This window comes from Nicotiana sylvestris, chromosome 7 (genome assembly GCF_000393655.2).
Source record: "Nicotiana sylvestris chromosome 7, ASM39365v2, whole genome shotgun sequence".
NCBI classification, from domain to species: Eukaryota; Viridiplantae; Streptophyta; class Magnoliopsida; order Solanales; family Solanaceae; genus Nicotiana; species Nicotiana sylvestris.
Genome location: NC_091063.1, coordinates 140,965,902 through 140,989,181, shown reverse-complemented (window position 1 = coordinate 140,989,181; position 23,280 = coordinate 140,965,902). Strand labels below are relative to the sequence as shown.

Below are 23,280 nucleotides of genomic sequence, written 5' to 3'. Positions count from 1 at the left end.
TGCATTGCATCTCTAATATATGATTATCTGTCAAATGCCCTGACACTAATGTGCTGGCTTCCTTTTGTTGTGTTCATATATAGAAAAGTGGTTGGTTGTGGTAACTCCTCCCTGCAAAGCAAATGACACAGAACATCAAAACAGGATGGGTCGGTACTGATGACCGACAACAATTGGTCGAACAGAACAACGGGTTGGTAGAAGAAGTGAAAATGCTTAGACAACATGTGGCAGACATGTATCAGGCATGGATAACTGGGAAAGCACCACCCCCACCACCGCCAAGCTTTTCAAACTCTGGCATTACCCATCCCCCATACTCTCCATCCCAACCCACTTATGACAGCTTTCCTAGCTACCCGAGTAGCTCCATCACTCGTCCACGCTACTCCCCTCCCCAATGCTACTTCTCTCCACGAGGTTCCCAAAGATGGGCTTCACTTTCCAAATACCCAGCTCCACAGAAGGCCTATCCACCCTCACAAGCCTACCGGAAGCCCCCTGGATCAGGTTTCCGGCCCAATCAAGCATTTAGGAACGAAAGGTTGCTCAAACGAGGAAAGGCTCTCACCCCTATCGGAGTATCTTATGCAAGTCTGTTTGAAAGGCTAAAGCATGCTGGCTTGATTGAGCCGCTCCCCGCATATACTCCAGATCCACATGCAAGAAACTTTGATCCGGCAGCGCAATGCGCGTACCACTCCAATGTCATAGGGCACAACATTGAGAGTTGTCGTAATTTGAAAAGGGAAGTAGAGAAAATGATCCAAGAAGGGCGGATTGTGATCGATAACAGTAACATGGAGCACTCAAACCCTATCGAGAACTTGTTGACGGAGGTTGATGATATGGAAGCTGATAATGGTCTTGGCAATACTAATGCAAAGCTTAGTGGCTAAGATGCCAATTTTGATAAAATGGGAGGACGCTCCGTTCCTTGGTTAGCAAGAGAGAAGCTGTTGGTGGTTTATTTTGTTGTCATTTCTGTTATCCGGATTATTCTTAGGGTTGTAATCCGAATATTGTCTTGTGTCAAACCTTCTTATCTTTCCATTTTTGTCGTATCAGTTTGTTTAAGTCTCGTTGATGTTGTGTTAAGATTTTATTCTGGTTGTTTTGTTTGTTTTTCTAACCATTTCGCCGGAAGTTTAATACAAAAGCCGGTCTTTTATTATTTCCAGTCATCTTTTTATTTAGTCCTTTTGTCATTTTCGTTCAATGCCGATTCTAGGGACATGACATGCGCACACAGTTTGGGCCTAGTCTATAAAGTTAATCATAAAACCCTGGGAAGGTGATCAAAGCATTTAAAGGAAATAAGAACGGTTTGAGATTATTTGAAGCCCGAGTCATGTGGAACTGGGGCAAGTAAAACATAAAGAAAACCGTTAAATGCAAGATTCGCCAAATTGGCATGAGGGTCGTTCATGAGAGTGAGAGTGTCGCCCAGCAGTGCTTTAGAAATGACAAATGAAAAAGCAAGTGTTTAACATAATTGTCAAGTCCAGCACCATCGGAAGAGACTATAAATCTATGTTCAATTGTGTTGTTTGCACTTGGCATGTTTTGAAGACTGGAATGACGAAGGCATTTTATTCTGCTACCTAAACACTTTATCCTTCGTTACCCCTTTTGAGTCTTATTTATTTTCTTTCATACCCCTCATTCGGAATCAATAGCAATGACTAGGAAATACGAGCCTGGAAGGTAAAGAAAAAATTAAAAAAAAAAACGAAAAAAAAACAAAAGAAAGTCAAATGAAAAAAGAGGAATTGGGAACTACGTTTGACCTGATTCCTCAAAGAGGATACGTAGGCGCCTCACGGTTCGGTCATAGGGAGCACAGTGTGCATAGTGTGCATGGTGTGCATGGTGTAATAAAAAGAGAAAAAAAAAATAATTAATTATAAATAAATAATCCCCAAGCAAGAAATTGGGGCAAGAGTTATGCTCGTTGTAAGCAAAATTGGTTCCGAAGGTTGTAATTTTGAACCCCAAATTGATTTGTTTTTGAGCCTTTAATACCCTTTCTTTCTAAGCCTATCCAAAAAACCCACATTACGGTCCAAAGAAAGACCTTCTGATCAGTCTGCAAAAGATGCCAAGTCAGACAAATGAGAATCTTACCAGCGAACATAACATTCTGTTCCACAGCAGAAAGGACTCTAATCTCCAGCAGAGAGAGTCATACCGGCAACACTCCAAATCCCCAGCTAGAAAGTGATATAAATGAGAGAGTCTTATCGGTGAAAATCTTCACGGACACCATAAGGCGATGAAAGCTGAGAGAAAAACCCAAAATGAGAGAGGCTTGATAGTGAAAACCCTTCGGGCACTACAAGTCGAATAAGATTGGGAATCAGATGGGGAATAGTCAAGGGAAGACCTTGAAAGACGATTGATGACGAAGGATAGGCCACATATGCATGTCATGACCATTAGAGTCAGTGTTTTCATTTGATAGGTTTTTATTTATAGTTTCTTTTGTTAAAGAGTCATTTTTTCCTTTGTCTTTTATTCTGTTCCCTTTTATCTTTTCCTTTCATAGCAATTTCCCCAGTAGAGTCTGTTTGGTCAAGACCAGTGGGAAATGACTTCAAAGTAGACCATCAGCTTTCCAAGATAAGATCTGACTAGTACATCCAAGTGATATAGTCAGGAAGGAACAAGCGCGAGGCCAGTGTCAAGAAAGATATCCCCAGCAAAAGGATTGACGAGTGTCAAGAGGGATATCCTTGCCGAAATCAAAGGTTACTAAACCTCAAGACCAGATCCCGTGGACAAAACAAGAAAAACAATAAGCATGATTTGGGAAATTCATGCGAGACTAACAGGTCGGGAAAATGCAAGTTTCCGAGCCATGCCACGAAAGAAGAGGGATATCCCCAGCAGAAAAGGATTATCCCCAACAAAGAATATCATCCCCAACAAGTTGTGGAACGCAGAGCAAGAAAGGGAAAAGGGAAAACCATCCCAGTGGGAGTATCACAACCAACCACCGCGTTTTAAACTAACAAATTTTGTTTAAATTGAAACAGGTAAAGGAAGTGGCATTGATGACAGAAATGCAGGCCATAAGGGAGACTGTCAAACTGGGGCAGAAAATTTTCCTTTCATTTGGAAAATTTTCTGGAAGTCAGATACCCATTCAGGGTAAAATGAATATAGCACCAGTCTCAAGGGAAGTGGTCTTTGAACCAGTTTTACCCCCAGCATAACAAGTTTTAATAAAAGAAGTTGTTCCCCAGCAGACAGAACAAAGGGATGACATTTGTGCTCAGAAAAGCAAAAACCATTATCATCCTCAGCAGCTTCCAGAAGAATGAAGCATCGATTTGAAGGGATAAAATTCCCCAGCAGCATTATCCTCAACAACGTTATCCCAAGAAGATAACACTTTTATCCCTAACAGTGTTGAGCGAAAATAAATTCTGAAAAAAAAAATGAATTTGAAGGAGGGGAAGAAAGGAGACTCCCACAGTGGTATTATCCCCAGCAAGCAAGAACAAAGCAGAGCGAAGGAAAAAGAATTTAAGAAGAAATCAGGCGTCCACCTGGAGAATGAGGATGAAAAAATTGAAGAAGAAGTCAGGCGTCCACCTGGAGAATGAGGATGAAAAAATTGGTTTGAAGTCAGGAGCCCGCCTGAAGAGAGGAATGGCGATTATTTTCAAAGTTGTTGTCAGGAGCCCGCCTGAAGAGAGGAAAGGCATTTTTAAAAGTTGTTGAAATCTTGCCAACCTAAAGAAAGGAATGGCGATGTATTGTTTGAAGTCAGGAGCCCGCCTGAAGAGAGGAATGGCGATTATTTTCAAAGTTGTTGTCAGGAGCCCGCCTGAAGAGAGGAAAGGCATTTTTAAAAGTTGTTGAAATCTTGCCAACCTAAAGAAAGGAATGGCGATGTATTGTTTGAAGTCAGGAGCCCGCCTGAAGAGAGGAATGGCGATTATTTTCAAAGTTGTTGTCAGGAGCCCGCCTGAAGAGAGGAAAGGCGTTTTTTAAAAAAAAAAAAAAAATTGTTGAAATCTTGCCAGCCTAAAGAAAGGAATGGCGATGTATTGTTTGAAGTCAGGAGCCCGCCTGAAGAGAGGAATGACGATTATTTTCAAAGTTGTTGTCAGGAGCCCGCCTGAAGAGAGGAAAGGCGTTTTCAAAAGTTGTTGAAATCTTGCCAACCTAAAGAAAGGAATGGCGATGTATGATTTGAAGTCAGGAGCCCGCCTGAAGAGAGGAATGGCGATTATTTTCAAAGTTGTTGTCAGGAGCCCGCCTGAAGAGAGGAAAGGCATTTTCAAAAGTTGTTGAAATCTTGCCAACCTAAAGAAAGGAATGGCGATGTATGGTTTGAAGTCAGGAGCCCGCCTGAAGAGAGGAATGGCGATTATTTTCAAAGTTGTTGTCAGGAGCCCGCCTGAAGAGAGGAAAGGCGTTTTTAAAAGTTGTTGAAATCTTGCCAACCTAAAGAAAGGAATGACGATGTATGGTTTGAAGTCAGGAGCCCGCCTGAAGAGAGGAATGGCGATTATTTTCAAAGTTGTTGTCAGGAGCCCGCCTGAAGAGAGGAAAGGCATTTTAAAAGAGTTGTCGAAATATTGCCAACCTAAAGAAAGGAATGGCGATGTATGGTTTGAAGTCAGGAGCCCGCCTGAAGAGAGGAATGGCGATTATTTTCAAAGTTGCTGTCAGGAGCCCGCCTGAAGAGAGGAATGGCGATTACTTTCAAAGTTGTTGTCAGGAGCCCGCCTGAAGAGAGGAATGGCATTCATTTTGTTGTTAAAGTTGGGAGCCCGCCCATAGAACAGAGGCATACATTTCAGTCTTTAATTTTCAAGCATTGAATTTGGGAGCCCGCCCAGATAACAGAGGCATACATTTCAAGTCTTTAATTTTCAAGTATTGAAGTTGGGAGCCCGCCCAGATAACAGAGGCATACATTTCAAGATCAAGTCAAAGAACAATAAAACAGAGGGTTACAATAGGAATCCCCAGCAGGAAACAATAAAATTCCCCGGCACCGGGAAGCAGAAGGTTGCAACAAGAGGTCACAGTACAAACTCAAGTGCATGTGTCAAAAAGAAGAAAAGCACCGGAAAAAATGCAAGCAGACAAGAAAGCAAGGCAACAAGAAAAATTGCAGTATAGCTTAGCTTCTTGTTTTCTTTTAAGCACGGTGTAACAAGGAGATCGGTAAGCAGTAGTAATAGCATGCAACAACAGTAACATTGCAGTCCAACGGTAGTCCCAGCTACCAAAATTTCCCGAACTACATTGACCTGATTCCTGTTTAGCCCAGGATATGTAGGAAACCTTTGAAGCAAAGGTTCGGTCAAATCTTTTTCAAAAAAAAAATGCTTCACACGGAGTACTCGGATGGGCAAAAATCGCTCGCTTTATCTTTGCACGAAAACCCTTCGTGTCTTCGGGCAAAGAGGGGCAGCTGTAAGCACGTGATTTTTGCCCAATATGAGAATTACTCCCAAAAAATCCAAAAATAAAATGATTTTTCTTTGGTGTGCAATTTTTGTGATATTTTGTGATATTTTGAATAATTATTTGTATTTATCTGTGCATGTTTATTTGCTAAATTAATAAAAAATACAAAAATATGTCGCATTTTGCATATAGGATTTAATTCTACAATTGTTAGTAATTAAATTTGTTTTACAAAAATTAAAAATTACAAAAATAGGCATCGTTTGCATTTTTAGCATTTAATGTCCAAATATACAATTTTATGCTTAATTAATACTTAATTGTGCGTTAATTGTTATTGGGAGTTAATTTGCGCTTTTATAACTTAATTTAGTTCTTAATAATAGTTTAAGTATTTTTATAATTTAGTTTTAGAAAAAATAAAAGAAGAAAAGAGAGCGAAAATATAAAGAAAGTCGGAATTAGGCCTCTTCTTCAATTTCAAGCCACAGGCCCAAAAAATGGCCCAATCTTCCCTACGACCCAGTCCATTTCGAACTGGGTCGACCCAGTCCATAACCCAAAAGACCCAATACCCCTATCTTGCATTTCAAAGACACAAAACAAAACAAAACAAAAAAAAAACCAAAAACCCTAAAAATGACCTAAGTCATCCGCCCCCCCCTATCATTCTTCTTCTTCTTTTCTTCTTTCTTCTCCAAACTCTAAAACACACATCCATGGCTGCCATGGCTAAGCTCCAGCAGCTTAATCTCCTTCGACACAAGCGCACACACCACCAAGAAGCCCATCTTCTCCATGTCAAGCTCAAAAGGCTCGTCCATGGCTGCGTCTTCGTCGTCAACCCATCGCCATGTTTGTTGCTTTTTCTTGCTGCCTCTGCGTCGTCCATGGCTTCCCGAACTGCTGCTCCATTTTCTCCATAAGCTGCTGAACGCAGCAGCAGTAGACGACCAGCTGCTGCCCGTGTCCAGCTGCGACGAGCAGCCATGGCTGTCCGCGACGCTGCCGCTGCTCCTCCTTCCTCCGCCGTTGCTTCTACTTCTTCTTCGTCTTCGTCGTCCTTCGTTCGAGCTTTGGTCGAGGCTTGGACAGATTTATTTACAATCAAAGTTCGTCGTTGATTCATCTCCGGTTAGTTGTTTTTGAGTTTTATTTTTGTTCATATTTTGTTTGATATTTTCCGGATCCAAAATCGTTAAATGATTTAATCCTTGTTTTGTTCGTTGTTCATCTTTGAAATAATTTTCTATTGTGTTCATGTTGTTTGTTAAATTAATTTTCAGATTTCAAAATAGAAGTTTAATTAGTTGTTTTCATGTTTATTTCATGTTTGTATTATTGTTTAAGTAAGTATTTGTTAGTTTGATGTTTGTTAGATTCAAATTGAAATTTAATCAACTATTTCTTCAATTTGTTTCATGTGTTTATGTATTGTTAGAAATTGTTAATATTGTTAAGTTCAAGTTTAAGTTCATAATTGTTTCTTCGTCGATCTTGTTATTTGTTTAAAGAATTTAGTTGTATTAAAGGAATATATTGTTTTAATCGTTTAATCCGTCATGTTTGTTGTCTTAAAATAGATTCATTCATGTTCATACTTTGTTTGGATGATCTTGAATCCGAATTTTGTATAGTTTGATTTCTTGTTTACCATTTATGATTATTGCTTGAATTGTTCTCATAATCTTGTTTTAAGTTTAATATAAGAATTGTTTGTTGTAATGTTGTTAGAGTTGATTTTAAGTTCAATATGATTGAATTTAGAAATCTTCATACTTTGATTGTTGTTGTTGTTGAATCCGAAAATAGGATTGTTTGTTGCTAAAATATTGTTCAATCAAATTTTAGTTGTTCTTTGTTGTTCAATTCGTGTTCATGTGATTTGTTGTTGAAATGTTGTTAAAATCGTGTTCATGTGATATTGTTGTTATGATGTTCATCCATGTTCATATTGTTGTTTGAACATTGTTAGAAATTGATCATATTGTCTATATTTTGGTTAAGTTTGATTAATTGATGTGTTATAGCTGATGGGTAGTTTGGTAAATTTGTAATACGTTCAGGGGTAGTTTGGTAATTTCAGTAAGGTCGGAAGGGGTAGTTTAGGAATTGTACATTTTGAAATTGTTTATTTGAAGCATGGGGGACAAAATGAAATGGGGTGGGTTGTGATATGATTATTTAATATAAAGGGGGGACAAGATTTAAATTAAAGGGGAATCTTGCATTATTTTAATTAAAGCATGGGGGACAAAATATAATGGGGTGGTGTGATATGTTTATTTAATGTAATGGGGATGAGTGGAAAGATAATGGGTTGGGTAGAGAAAAAGTATTGATTTAATTGATTAAAAGATTTATGGGATGGGATTATATATATGGGAAGTCTTGAAGACAAATGGGAATAACAAGAAATACAGATAGAGAAAAAAAACGGACAGAGAATAGAAGAGAGAAAAATTCCGAAAAATATTTAAGCTTTCAAAATAAAAATAAAAGCTAAAAAAATCTACTGCTTTCTTTCTTTGTTTGAAATTAGTATTAATGGTTGTTGTTACATTTAAAGCTTAAAGCTTTTGTTTTTTGGGATTACTACTCCACCGGTCTGTTACTGGGTTGTTACTGTTGCTGGGCAGTTGTTGCTATTGCACTGTTATTACTGTTGCTGATTTTCATCTTCATTTTCTTTTGCTTCAATATCAGGTACATATCTTTTAAACTCATGTTGTGAAGAACTTCAACATGGCAAGTAAATGAAGTTTGGAATTATAAGGATGTCTTCTACTCATTTAAATTTTATTAGTTTAAATTTCAGTTTTGTTTTAGTTGGTTAATATAGTATTAAATCAATTAGTAGATTAGTTCTCTTTCTTAATAACTAATGGCTTAGTTATTTTAGGAACGCGATCAACTCATTTCTTTTAATATATGAAATAATGTCAATGATTTTTTTTACAAAATATAGAGTTAAGTGTTTGCAAATAGTCGCATAGGCAGAGAATAAGAATTGGTTTATTTATCTCAAACTCAATCTTTGTAAACAAATTAACCAAACAATTATAACTTTGGACTAAAAACAAGTATATGAGAAGGATATGGGATTTACAAGCACGAATTGCAACATTTTATGTCAAGGATATGTAGAAATAGAATTCGCATTAAATGTAACAATAAAAATTCTTCAGAAACTATTAATTTGTTTATCAAATTAATTCTTTTTCCAGTTTTATATGCGATTCAATTTTTGGATATGTTAATGTTGTATCCACGATAAAAATGGTAGTATTTTTAGTTACATGTTGTTTGTTTCTTTTTCATATCATTAATTCTTTAAAATTTGAATAGTTTTGAGGTATATAATTCATACGCGTAAAATAAGACTTGTAGCAACGCCTAATAAATTTTGAATTCTTTGTCAAGAAATTTGGTGGCATCCCAATCGGTAATTCTCCACGATTCTTACATTTAAAAATAGATAGATGCAATAAACATTTATGGAAAATCTATACTACTATTAAGAATCTTTTGCGTGATTAGGGATGCGTTCGCGTAACCTGATTATATTTCTAAAAGCAATTCGGATTATGCGTTCGCGCAACTTCGAACGAACATTTAATAAAAGGGGGCTCTTCGGAGAATATCAATATTAATTTCATATAACTCGAGATGTGCGGTTCAATATTTAATTATACAAGAGCGACGATCGTTCTTAATTTTATTTTTAGCACAATTTCGAACTTAAGTTTTTTTTATATAATAAAAAATTTCGAAAAAAATAAATAAATAATAATTATTATATTGTGTATACGTACGCGTGACACGATTTTCACGTTAAAAAATATTAATATATAAAAACGAATACACGTACGCGTGATTCGATTCGAAGAAGGGTCTTTAATTATAAACAATTTAAATAGAAGCGGTAACAATAAAATCATGCAATAAAAATGTATTTAATAAATCAAAATAATCAAGCCAAATATAACAGTTGAGCGACCGTGCTAGAACCACGGAACTCGGGAATGCCTAACACCTTCTTCCGGATTAACAGAATTCCTTACTCAGGATTTCTGGTTCGCAGAATAATAAACAGAGTCATATTCTCCTCGATTCAGGGATTAAAATTGGTGACTTGGGACGCCTTAAAATTCCCAAGTGGCGACTCTGAAACAAACAAACAAATCCCGTTTCGACTGTCCTTTAATTGGAGAAAACTCCCTTGCACCCTCGCGGGTGCGGAAAAAGGAGGTGTGACATGCATAAATATATACACGTATATAACGTCGTCTGGTTATGGGTCAATGTACATGAATGCAATGCATGAAAAGTACGTTAATAAAATTTTTCGGAATGACATAAGACCATTTTGCCTTTGAGTAATATCATAAAGTAAACTCTTTTCAGCTTTCGTATTATTTTTTTTCCTGAGACCTATGAACATATGATAGAATATTATGACACATAAAAATTCAAGAACATAGATATATCTAATACTTCTATGAATATAGTAATTTATAGAATTTGTGCATTTGCTCATTTCGTTTGTGTCGTATAGATCATGCCAAAAGAAAGAAGGGATAGTCTTAACATACCTGGAGTAGGAAAACTCCGTATAATATTCTTGGCGAAGATTGTACTGTACTCTTCTAGAACCGCAAAATTCCACGTTGCTACTATTCCAACAAATTCTCGTTGGAAAATTTGCTTCTGTTTCTAACGTTTTTGAAGAAGATCTAAGTGAGTTAATTAGCTTCTGTTTGTAATGTCTCTTTTGGACCAAAGACAGAACCTTTTGAAGCCTTTGAACTATGAAGCTTTTTTTGATCCTTGAAGTATCTTGTTTTGGGGTTTTTTTTTTATGTTTTTTGGGTTATGCTTTTTTGTCGTATCAAGACTTATCATAAGTCTTGATTTGGTCACATTAATTCTCATTTATCCTTAGGTAGGCACCTAGGCATAAATGACTACTTAGTCATTTCTTGAATTATGGCTTCTTGCCACGTGTAATTCCTATTCACTTATTAGTTAACTAGGTAATGTCCCATTACCCGGTAATTAATCAATTGCCCGTATAATTTAAAAATTATCTCAACTTAATTAAAATACTACTCTCTTTTAACATACCTTATACACCTTACTAGCATGGTCATGTAGTACCTTGTATGACACTAGTCCATAAATACCGGGTATTTTAGTTTGGGCCGTATTTTATCCCAAAATACCAAACTTCGACAAAATTCATTTTTTTCGATTTTACTTACCCCCTTACCTTCGCGAATTTACTCATCACTTATAATCCTTATAATCCCCAAATAATCTTTTCCTTGGACTGATGTCAATTACCTTACGACAAATTCAACGTACAATACTACAGGGTGCAATATCGTCGTAACTTATTACTGCGAAGCGTATCATCACCGTAATGTAATACTGTAAGGTGCAACATTGTCGTAACTTAATGTTGTCCTAAGTTTAGGTAAAGTTTTGAAGAATGACAAATGAACTCAGTCATGGACCAGGTTCATCACGTGAATCATAGTATTTATCAACCTAGACATGTGAGATACACGTGAAGGAGATAAGTCTCAGTAATCAAGCAGCAATATCTCTTGAACTGATCGAAAAGGTTGCATATTGGATGAGGAGAGAAAGTCTCCTTATGGGAAGAGGACACAATCACACAATCCGGATAAATGATAGGGTTGGAGTTTGTATTGAACAAGGACTCAACTTCGATGGAAGATCAGTAATTGAGTCTCAATCAAACTCTGATTATTAACTCATTAAATATCAGTAATTGTTCTCTTTTACAGGTTTTGCACATACACAGAAGTTAAACGTGAATAAGGAGCAAAATAGCAACGCTTTTTGCAAGCAGTTCGTGTGTAATTCAAGTGTGCAAACCTGAAGCTACTTGAATGAGATAGAAGAACCAGTTCTATTGTGTTTATTCTTATTCTAGTTCAATTGTAGTAGGTGGTTTAAAGTTGTACCTTTTCAGCTTTCATAGAAACATTTGTAATAGGTATTTTGAGTGTTCAAGTTATAGGCTAACTTGAAGGTGTCGCAAAAGTTGAGGTTGTGTGCTACACAGGGATTAGAGTTAATCCTTAGGTTTACAAGAGTTTTGTAAATGCTGTTTTGGCTCAGTGATTTTAGTGGATGTTTGGAAAAATCCTACTGAGTAGTAGGTCGTGGTTTTTTCACTTTTTGAGCCAGGTGTTTTTCACATAAAAATCTCTGTGTTCTTTATTTTCTGTACTTTTAAATCCGCAACAGTAGTAGTTAGAACACCTAGAAGAACCAGGTTCTTCTAAATCGAAAAATTGGGTACCACACAAATCACCCCCCTCTTGTGTGGTATTGACGTTTAGAACATCAATTGGTATCAGAGCAGGTTATCCTTGAAGAGGCTAACACCTTAAGAAAAGATCAACATGAGTGCACCACCTAGGAACTGGGAAGGGCAATCCACTGCCAGGCCTCCACTGTTCAATGGACAGTACTACTCTTGGTGGAAGAACATGATGAAGGATCACATCATAGGAGAAGACTATGAACTCTGGGACATAGTCATTGATGGTCCTTTGACAACTACAATGAAAAATGAGGAAGGAGTAGACAAGGGCTGACTGCACTGCTGAAGACCTAACAAAGTGGGAGAAAAATGCTAAGGCCAAGAAATGGCTTGTGTGTGGACTAGGTCTAGATGAGTACAATAGGATCCAAAGGTGTACTACTGCCAAGGATATATAGGACACTTTGCAAGTGGCTCATGAAGGAACACCTCAAGTAAAAAGATCCAGAGGAACACTGATGTATTCTCAATATAAGAATTTTACTATAAAGGAAGGAGAAACTATCTAAGAGATGTATATTAGGTTCATTACACTGACAAATGAACTTAAGCCCCTTGGAAGGATTATTCTTGAAGAAGATAAAGTTGAGAAAATCCTGACAAGGGTTCTGCCAGTCTCATGGGAAAGCAAAATCACGGCCATTCAGGAATCCAAGAATTTTGCTACTCTCAGACTGGATGAACTGATTGGAAATCTTACTGCTTATGAACTAAGAAGGCAAACCATGAAGATGGATACACCCAAGAAGGAGAGAAGCCTAGCTCTCAGAATTGCTGAAGGTTCAGATCTGGAAGATGATGAGATGGCTATGATCACTAGAGAATTCAAAAGTACCTGATTAGAGGAAAGGGTTCTTCAAGAGGTAAAACCTTCAACAAGTCAAGAGCTCCTGAGAAACAGACCAATGAAGGTTGCTACAAGTGTAGTAAGACTGATCACATGATCAAGAACTATCCTCAATGGGAAATTGAGTGGAAGAAAAAAAAGGGCTGAACGAAGGAACAGGAAGAAGGAACAGGTTCAACCAAAAAGGAACAAAGGTTCAACCAAGGCTGTGGTTACTGCTTGGGGAGAAACTTCAGATGAAGATTCGGAAGATGAAGATGAATAAGAGCAAGCACTGATGGCCATCGGAGAATCAGATGATGTGAGCTACTACTAGACTTCATTGATGAGTCTGAGATAATTAACAATGAGAAAGAAGTTCTGTCTAGGGAATGTGTGATCCTAAAAGCAAAATGCAAAAGTCTAGAGTCTAGGGCTAATTAGAGTGATAACATAAATGCTGAGTTGAAGAACCAAGTTCTTGAACTTGATAACAGTGTTCTAGAACTTAGGTCTCAAAACTTAAAACTGAAACTAGGAACAGGAAAGAAGAAAGTTGATCACACATATCTCACTCTAGAAGAAAACTTGGGAAAAATGAAAGATGAATTGTATAAGAAAGATGAACTCATCAAAGTCCTAGGAAGATCTAGGAAAGGTGAAACATGAACTAGACAGAACTTGCAAGTAGAACAAGGCTTCTGATGCACTCTCTTGGCTGCAAGAGCATCACAGTAGCAATAAAAGAGGACTTGGCTATGTGACTCAAGCTCCAAAATGGGACTCTAGAAGCAAGTACCTCACTTTTCCTGAAAATAAAATCTGGACACATTGTGGCAAGGCTGGCCATTACAAAAATGAATGTAATGCAAAAGAAAAGGCCAGTCAAAAGAACAAAGTCTTTGTTCAAGAGAAAAACAAGCTGCCTGGGTGGGCAAGAAGGAATCTGATTCATCCTTTTTCCTATAGAAAGGGACCCAAACTAGTTTGGGTTCCTATGACTAACCCCTGATTTCTTTTTGCAGGTCCAAGTGAAAGGGAGGAGCCAAATATGGTATATGGATATTGGCTGCTCAAAACATATGACTGGGAACAAGGACCAATTCCTTTCATTTGAGGACTTAAAAGGAGGTAATGTCTCCTTTGGTAATGGAAAGAAAGGTGAGATCATTGGGGTTGGAAAGGTAGGCAAACAGATTCTCATTCCATAGAGAATGTCTACCTGATAGATGGCTTGAAATATAGCCTAATAAGTGTGTCACAATTGTGTGACAGAGGTAATCTTGTAGCTTTTACCTCTACTAAATGCTTCGTGATTAACCTTACCACTGACAAGATTGTTTTGCAGGGAAAAAGAGTTAATAATATTTACATTGTAGATTTGTTTACTCTCTCAGAAAATGAACTCACTTGCTTAAGTGTGTTGGTTAATGATCCCCTCTCGTGGCACAAAAGACTTGGTCATGCAAGTCTAAATCAGCTAAACAAATTAGTCTCTAAAGACTTGGTGATAGGGTTACCTAATATCAAGTTCAAGGAAGACAAAGTTTGTGAGGCATGTGCAAGGGGTAAGCAGGTAAGATCATCCTTCAAAAGTAAGAAAATGGTAAGTACAACCAAGTCGTTAGAACTGGTCCATATGGATCTATGTGGTCCAATAAGAATCATGAGCAGAGGTGGAAAGAAATATGTAATGGTGCTTGTTGATGATTATTCTAGATTTACCTGGGTTCTATTTCTAACCTTAAAAAATGAAGCATTCGACATGTTTATTGCATTTGTTAGAAAAACTCAGAAACAATTAGGAAATCAACTTGCATTCATTAGGTCTGATCATGGAACTGAATTTGAAAATTTCAAGTTTTCTGAATTCTGTGATGAAAATGGTATAGATCATAATTTCTCTGTCCCTAGGACCCCTCAACAAAATGGAGTAGCTGAAAGGAAGAATAGAACTCTAGAGGACATGGCTAGAACCATGCTGCTTTCTAGTAAATTGCCCCACAGCTTCTGGGCAGAGGCCGTAAACACTGCATGTTACATAATCAATAGATGCATGACCAGACCTCTGATAGAGAAGACTCTCTATGAGTTACTTAAAGGGAGAAAACCAAACATATCCCATCTTAGGGCATTTGGTTGCAAGTGTTATGTGCACAATAATGGAAAAGACTCCCTAGATAAGTTTGATCCCAGAAGTGATGAAGGAGTATTCTTGGAATATTCTTCATATAGAAAAACATATAAAGTGTTTAATAAAAGAACTCTGTATATAGAAGAAAGTGTACATGTAGTATTTAATGAAACTAACATTCTTTCTGAGAGACATGAACATGAAGATGAAGCCATTGGATTGGTAAAGGAATTGACTGAATCCCCAGCACAAGTCAAAGTGGCATCAAAAGAAGGAACAGGTGATGGAACAGGTCCTTCAAATTAGGGCAACCTGACAGGGGGAACTAATCAAGGAGAAATTGAATCAAACCCCCTAGAGGAACTTGTTCATGAACCTGTTCCTCAACAACAGAACATGGGAGAGATATCTAGCAGAAACCAGTTGGTTGTGAAACCTCACAAGTATCAAAGTTCTCATCCCATTGAGAACATTATTACTGATCCAACATCTGGAGTCAAAACTAGATCGCAGCTAAAGAATCTGTGTGCTTTTGATGCTTTCTTATCTCTTATTGAACCTCAAAATGTTGTTGAGGCTTTGCAGAATGCAGATTGGGTGAATGCAAAGCAAGATGAACTCAACCAATTTGAAAGAAGTCAAGTTTGGCATCTAATTCCGAGACCCAAGGACAGATCAATCATTGGTACAAAATGGGTCTTCAGAAACAAACTTGATGAAGATGGAACAATTACAAGAAACAAAGAAAGACTGGTGATACAAGGATACAACCAAGAGGAGGTCATAGACTATGATGAGACATTTGCTCCAGTTGCAAGACTAGAGGCAATCAGACTCCTCATAGCCTTTGTAGCACACATGGAATTCACTCTTCATCAGATGGATGTCAAAAGTGCCTTCCTGAATGGCTACCTAAAGGAAGAAGTGTTTATGAAACAACCTCCAGGTTTTGAGAGCAAGGAATGTCCTGAGCATGTGTACAAGTTAGACAAGGCTCTCTATGGGCTCAAGCAGGCCCCAAGAGCTTGGTATGAACGACTATCCAAATTCCTACTGGAGCATGGTTACAAAAGAGGTAAAATTGACAGTACCTTATTTTTAAGGGAAAAGGTAAAGATCTCTTTGTTGTGCAAATATATGTGGATGACATCATATTTGGGGCTACCACTGATAGGCTGAGTAAGGACTTTGCAAAACTAATGGGCAGTGAGTTTTAAATGAGCATGATGGGTGAGTTTAACTTCTTTTTAGGCTTGCAAATCAAACAAAGTCCAAATGGAACCATGATCCATCAACAGAAGTATACAAAAGATCTAATCAAAAAGTTTAAAATGGAGGAATCTAAAGAAATAGACACACCCATTGCAACTGCCACCAAATTAGATATTGATGAACCTAGTTCATCAGTCGATCAAAAGTTGGGTATGATTGGTTCACTCTTGTATCTTACTGCAAGAGACCTCACATCGGTTTTAGTGTAGGTCTTTGTGCTCGTTTTTTGGCAAATCCAAAAGAGTCCCACTTGACTACGGTAAAGAGGATACTGAGATATCTGATAGGTACCATTAATCTGTGTCTCTGGTATCCTAAAGGTAGTAATTTTGATCTAGTTGGATATGCTGATGCTAATTATGTAGGTTTCTTAGTGAACAGGAAAAACACCTTAGGTATGGCACATTTCCTTGGTTCATGTCTTGTGTCATGGGCTACCAAAAAGCAAAATTCTGTGGCCATATCTACTGCTGAAGCTGAGTATGTTGCTGCTGCTTCCTATTGTGCTCAATTACTATGGATCAAACAACAACTGGTAGATTTTGGAATTGAAGTGGGATGTATTCCAATATTCTGTGATAACACTAGTGCTATAAGTATGACAAAGAACCTTGTTCATCATAAGAGGACTAAGCACATAGATGTTAGACACCACTTCTTAAGAGATAACTATGAGAAAGGATTGATTTTAATAGAATTCTGTGCTACTGATAAACAAATAGCTGACATCTTCACTAAAGCACTGAGTAGAGAAAACTTTGAGAGGAACAGGTTGAAGTTAGGGATGATTAAGATCACCTAATAGGTCCAGTTCAGAATGCACAATGAAATATATATATATATATATATATATATATATATATATATTTTGGTTAGGAGTTCTAACTTTGTGTAAATATCTAGATCAATTCTTACTCAGTTTCATACTTTAATTAGTATACTCCTGTGACATGTGTATGGCTCACTGATCTCTTACAAAGTTTCTTCTATTTTGGCATTTGAGGCATGTTTAAGAGAGTTCTATATAAAGAACCTGGTTCATCAGTATATGTTCATATGAAAAGCTCAGGTATGTTTTCTATACTCTGCACAATTAGAAAGATTATTTTTCCAATCATGAGCAGAAGTCCTACATTCATCAAATTCCCAGAAATTCTATCCGTTGAGCATTGAACCATTTCATTCCCCTAGAACTCTAAAAATCGGGATTTTTGCCTAAAATCTAGCGATGCCTAATAATCACTAAGAGACCGAAATTGCATCTTGATTAAACTTCTAATTGACCTCTAAAAAAGCTGTCGTTACTGCATTTAAGTCTAATCATCTTTAAATACACGCCATACCTCTTCTTCATTAGTCCATAACCATCAAAACTCTTCTCAAGTTCTGATCGCCCTTCTTCTCTCCAAAATTCCCAAATTTTTCTTAAGAAACAATCCACCATGACTAACCCCCAAGATAATCCTGGCACTCCCCCACCAGTATCCCCTTCGAATACATCCTCATCTACACCCCCTAGTGAAACCCCAAAATCTAGGTTTCATAGGCAGAAAATGTTAGCCAGAAAAACTATAGCTTCTGGAGCTATAAGAAAGTTCTAAATGAGAAATTGAAGGCTAGCCAGAGGAAGGGAAGTCCTACTCAAGAATCTGACTCAAGCTCTGAGTCTGAAGCTTTTATTTCTGCCAGCGAAGGAGAAGAACATGGGTCTTCTGACACTACCAAAATTCAAGAAACCCCTGGGAGGTAAGTTCTTGTGTGGTACTCTCTACTGTGGTTGAAAATGTAGAAAATAAGTTTGTCTTGGTTGGTCCTGTCAAAGATGTAAAGGGGGTTGAATCTAGTAGAAGTGGAGGTAAAAAGAAAGAAAAAGAGAGAGAGAGCAAGTGGTGATGAGAGGAGAAATGGGAAAGAAAAAGTTCTGGCTATCTGTGGAGGTGTTGAAGAAGGTGGCACCAAGTCAGGGGGAAGTGGTTCTGGGGAGGCGGCTAAAGGGATTGTGTATCTAAGCAAGCAACAAGATGAACCTGGTTCATCTATTGAGGAAACACTGGCTAATCTTCTGAAGAGGGTTGGGGTCAGTTATGATCCAAAGAAGCGTAAAGCTTCCACACAAAAGGCTCCAACTGCTTCCAAGCCAACAAAGAAAAGCAAAATGTCATCCCTAAAACCTACTGTACCTTCAGTACCTAAGGGAAGAGCCACTAGAAGCAGGGTCAGACAAAGTGAAGCTGAGTTACAGAAAGCTCTAGAAGAAAGCAAGAAGAAAAAGAAGAAGGAAAAAGCAAAGGCTGTGGAGAGTTCTGAGGTTGCAGAAGAAGAAGAAGAAGAAGAAGAGATGGAACTGGTCCATCGAGAAAGGGGAACAACTGTGGAGGTTCCTACACCCAAAGCAAAAAGGGCCAAGGCATCTTCCAAGAAGTCTTCCTCTGAACCTGTGTCTGATGAACCCTCTTTAGCCAAAAGAACCAGATCTGCAGTGAAAGGTAAGAAGGTAAAAATTACTGAGGAAGAAGAATAATGGAGTGGAGAAGAAGAAGAGGAATCTGAAAAGGAACAAGATAGGTTTGCCATCTTTGGTAGAAGAATTTTTTTGAAAGGAAGACTGTTGAGAGACCTGGATGAGCCAGGAATGAGAAGACTGGTGGATGCCCTAGATGCACAAGGTTGGAAGGACATGATCCTTGAAATGGATGGGAGGCTGGCTAGGAAAGAATTGATTGAGTTTATGGCCAATGGCACAGTGAAGAATGGGGTAGTCACCAGTATAGTGAAAGGAGTAAGGGTGCAGTTTGATGCACTCAAATTGGGTAAGATTCTAGACATACCTAGTGAGGGGTATGATGATTATACAAGGCAAAGGTAGCCATGTCTAGATTCTCTCCCTACTGCTCTTCAAATCACTAGGAATTCTTGTGATGCCGCAACTGCTGAAGATGTGTCTGAAGCCAGGTTTGTGCAAAAAAGTGAGATTAGGCCTGAGCACAATGTCTTGCTTGAATTTGTTAACAAGTGCCTGCTGCCCAGATAGGAGAGGAGGCACACTGCCAACTACATGGACCTGGTTCTTATGGAGTGCCTTATGAGAGGAATGCAGATCAATTGGCCTGCCTTTATTGTCAAATTACTGGACAAGGTCATAAATGGCTCCAAGGCTCATGCCACCCCATATGAGTTCATATTGACTATTGTTTTGGATAGGCTGAATGTGCCTTTGAAGAAATGGGAGATGGCATCAAGAAAGGAACTCTTTGGCGTCAAAACTCTTCTGGCTTGTGACTATCCAGTCACTGCCACCCCAGTTGAACCTGGTTCATCCCTGAAAACACCTGTGAACAGCAAGGTTAGGGCTTTGGTTCAAGAGTGTGGATCTAAGGATGCTGAAATTGCTCGGCTCCAGGCTCGTGTAGCTGAACTGGAAACTGAAAGAGATGGCCTTAGAACTGAGCTAGCAAAAGAAAAGGAGAAGAGTGATGGGATGCTTCAGAATATGCTCAACCTTCTCCAAACTCAGCCCTCTAGTTCTTCCAAGCCTTAGGATGTCCAGTTGTTGTCTTTTGAACCAATCTAGTACCCCTAGTGACCAAGATTAGGGACTTTTTCATTTTTTTTGCTCATGCTTTGGAAGTTTTTCTTTCTTTTTGTAGTTTGTTGGTGGAAACATATCTTATCAATGACAGTTGCTGGTTCTCTTGTTCTATGAAGATTTTGCTCTTAATAGTTTGAATATGTTTGTTGATTATTGATGATTTCATCCATGTTTTCACTTGCAGTTGCCCAAGTGGCCATGAGTAATTACTAAATTCTGGGATTCACAATGTATACAACTTTTCGATGATACCAAAAGGGGGAAGAGATATTGTGCTTTACTCTTTATTTTGAATAATGTGATATTTATAACCTAATTAAATCTGGTCCTTGATGATAAGTTAAAATTCTAAGTTAATGTGTTGTTGGTCAAGCTAAGTTCCTACAGGTTCTTTGATTAGTAAAAGCACAGAGTTTGTCATCATCAAAAGGGGGAAATTTGTTGGCCCAAGTTCAGGTGAAGTTTTGAAGAATGACAAATGAACTCAGTCATGGACCAGGTTCATCATGTGAGGCATAGTATTTATCAACCTAGACATGTGAGATACACGTGAAAGAGATAAGTCTCAGTAATCAAGCAGCAATATCTCCTGAACTGATCGAAAATGTTGCATATTAGATGAGAAGAGAAAGTCTCCTTATGGGAAGAGGACACAATCATACAATCCGGATAAATGACATGGTTGGAGTTTGTATTGAACAAGGACTCAACTTCAATGGAAGATCAACAATTGAGTCTCAATCAAACTCTGATTATTAACTCATTAAATAACAGTGATTGTTCTCTTTTACAGGTGTTGCACATATGCAGAAGTTAAACGTGAATAGGGAGAAAAATAGCCGTTTTTTGCAAGCAGTTCGTGTGTAATTCAAGTGTGCAAACCTAAAGCTACTTGAACAAGATAGAAGAACCAATTCCATTGTGTTTATTCTTATTCTTGTTCAATTGTAGTAGGTGGTTTAAAGTTGTACCTTTTCAGCTTTCATAGAAACATTTGTAATAGGTACTTTGAGTGTTCAAGTTATAGGCTAACTTGAAGGTGTCGCAACAGTTGAGGCTGTGTGCTACACAGGGATTAGAGTTAATCCTTAGGTTTACAAAGAGTTTTGTAAATACTGTTTTGGCTCAGTGGTTTTAGTGGATGTTTGGGAAAATCCTACTGAGTAGTAGGTCGTGATTTTTTCACCTTTTGAGCCAGGTGTTTTCCACGTAAAAATCTCTGTGTTCTTTATTTTCTGTACTTTTAATTCCGCAACAGTAGCAGTTAGAACACCTAGAAGGTTCTTCTAGATCGAAAAATTGGGTACCACACAAATCACCCCCCTCTTGTGTGGTATTGACGTTTAGAACATCACTTAATACTGCGAAGCGTAACATCATCGTAGTGTAATACTGCAAGGCGCAACATTATCGTAACATAATACTGCAGGACGTAACATCATTGTAATATTGCGGGGTGTAACGTAATCGATCAGTAAAATTTACGAAAATGAAATAAACTACACCTCCCAAATCATTTTAAGATAAATCATAACGTTCATTATTAGCTTACCCATTACTATACTAATTTTAATAAAAGATAGTTGAAGTGCTTATTTCTAAGTTGCTTCTTGGATAAAATATTTTCTTCAAAAACTATTCATCTATGTGTATATTTGGTATGAAGAAAAACATTTTTTGAAAAACGTTTATCAATTTTTTCATGTTTGGTTAGCTTAAATACTTTGAAAAATATTTTTCTTATGAATTCATTTTTCACTAAGAGGAGGAAAATATTTTTCCTACCAAGAGGAGGGAAAAAATATTTCAAAACTCTTTTTTAACCTTCCCCACCCTATTTCCGATCCCCATCAACCCTCACCCACCACTCACTCCGCCCACCCCTACCCCTACCCCACCCCGACCAAGCCCCAACCCTACTCCCACACCCCTACCTAACTCCACCCTCCACCCCACCCCTCACACACCCACCCCCACACAGCCTCATCTCCCCTCTCCCATAGTGTTTGCCTAAATTATATATTTTTCAAAATAATATTTTCTACTCGGTGTCGCTCCAGCTTATCGAGGACATGACCTTCGATAGGAAGGTGTAGAGGTCGAGAATTAGTGAAGGTTAGTAGGTAATCATGTGTTTTGCTTGTCCATACCAGTAGTATTAGGGTTAGTATTGTACTTTCTTATTTTTTGTGAGTTTCTATTACTGTAAGTTGTTTCTTTCATTTTGGTTTGTCTTGTTATTTTGCTGAGGTTATAACTTGTTGCTACAGTTTTTTTTTATTGTATTTTTTCTTGTGTCGAGGGTCTATTAGAAATAGTCTCCCTGTCTTTTCAAGATAGGGGTAACGTACACACTACCCTCCTCAAATCCTACTCGTGGGATTATACTGAGTTTGTTGTTGTTGTTGTTGTTGTAATATTTTCTACTCATTAACCAAATGCTAGACAATATTTTTTGGAAAGAGTTCTTTTACGTACCAACCAAAAATAAAAAAAATAAGTGATAAAGCCACTTATTTTTCAAAAAAACATTTTCAACGAAAATATTTCCTTCGTAACAAACACACCCTACACCCTATATCTAAGAAACGATAACGTGTAAAAGTACTTTCCTTAACATTTCGAAACAAGAAAGAAATTGTGTGATGATGAAGCTTCACAACCAATTTGGCTTGGGTAATAATAACTTACAAATACAATAATCAAAGATTAAACACCACTAAAAATATTCCATAGGATATCCTTCAGATATTTAATTTATTTTGGAACATGTCATTGTCATAAGCAACTAATAAGTTTGAAAATTAGTCTGACATCATTTATAATTATCTTAAACTTATTCATAAGCAATTTAGCGTAATTAAGAATATAAGGATCTTGTCTTTGCTACATATTCCATTGGAGATAAAATAGTTATTTGGTCTAATAACCACAAATCCAATGAACCCCCATGTATTGTTTGCCTTCGTTTTGGAATCTAGGGTTTGTATTTCTTTAAATTAAAGGACAAACAACTGTATGTCAGCCCAAATTTGTTGTGCTTGGACAACTTTGGTCGGCAAGATAAATTTACTTGCATCGGAAGAAGTTTGTAATAGATTGGCTAGTATGGAAAACATTAATGCTGTGCAAAACTCTAGTACTTTTGTAAACTCTCTCAGTTTCGATCCCAGTGGGATGGCTGGGAGAGCCCTATGTAATGTTACTTAGTTTATAATAAAGTTTTCGTATTTACAACCAAAAAAGAAAATTTACTTGCATCTGTATTGAATGTTTGCACTAAACAGATTATTGCAATATATATATATATATATATATATAACGTCATGCGCACCGGGCTAAGAGGCGGTTGAGCAACTCAAGCGAACCACCTTACCTTATTCCAACATAGGGACAGAAGGGAGAAGGTTGTGAAGGTGGCCTCGTTATCCATACCTCCGGTCGGATGAATGGAGGACCGACCGACCCGGGTTTTCACGAGCGTTGGCGGGTTCTGGAGTGCCTGTCAAGGGCGCTAACGCATACCCCGGGGTGATCATCACCACCTGCACCTCACATCTCGGCATAGTGGAACATGTAACCCGCCTGCTGTTCCATTCAACTACATTTGTTCCTTTAATCCATAGCTTAAAAGAACGCAGCAGCGTGGGACAACCCGCCCATAC

General features: G+C 37.8%; 1 protein-coding gene and 1 long non-coding RNA gene across 2 annotated transcripts; both read left to right on the top strand.

Moving 5' to 3' along the window:
* The first annotated feature begins 6,081 nt into the window (after nt 1-6,081).
* LOC138874208 (uncharacterized) lies at nt 6,082-8,211 on the top strand. Its single transcript, XR_011401254.1, has 2 exons — nt 6,082-6,567; nt 8,140-8,211. It is a non-coding gene; the product is annotated as an uncharacterized lncRNA (long non-coding RNA).
* A 4,095-nt stretch (nt 8,212-12,306) lies between these two features.
* On the top strand, nt 12,307-13,831 carry LOC138873857 (uncharacterized). Its single transcript, XM_070152341.1, has 3 exons — nt 12,307-12,625; nt 13,346-13,554; nt 13,646-13,831. The coding sequence occupies exons 1-3, from the start codon at nt 12,307-12,309 to the stop codon at nt 13,829-13,831; spliced, it is 714 nt and encodes a 237-aa protein (XP_070008442.1).
* Nucleotides 13,832-23,280: the final 9,449 nt, after the last annotated feature.

What these genes read in the sequence shown, in the direction of transcription:
- LOC138873857 (XM_070152341.1), top strand. Translation starts at nt 12,307, where the DNA reads ATGTATATTAGGTTCATTACACTGACAAATGAACTTAAGCCCCTTGGA. An exon ending in GATCACTAGAGAATTCAAAA is followed by an intron (nt 12,626 to 13,345) that starts GTACCTGATTAG and finishes CTTGGCTGCAAG; the next exon opens with AGCATCACAGTAGCAATAAA. An exon ending in AAAACAAGCTGCCTGGGTGG is followed by an intron (nt 13,555 to 13,645) that starts GCAAGAAGGAAT and finishes TTCTTTTTGCAG; the next exon opens with GTCCAAGTGAAAGGGAGGAG.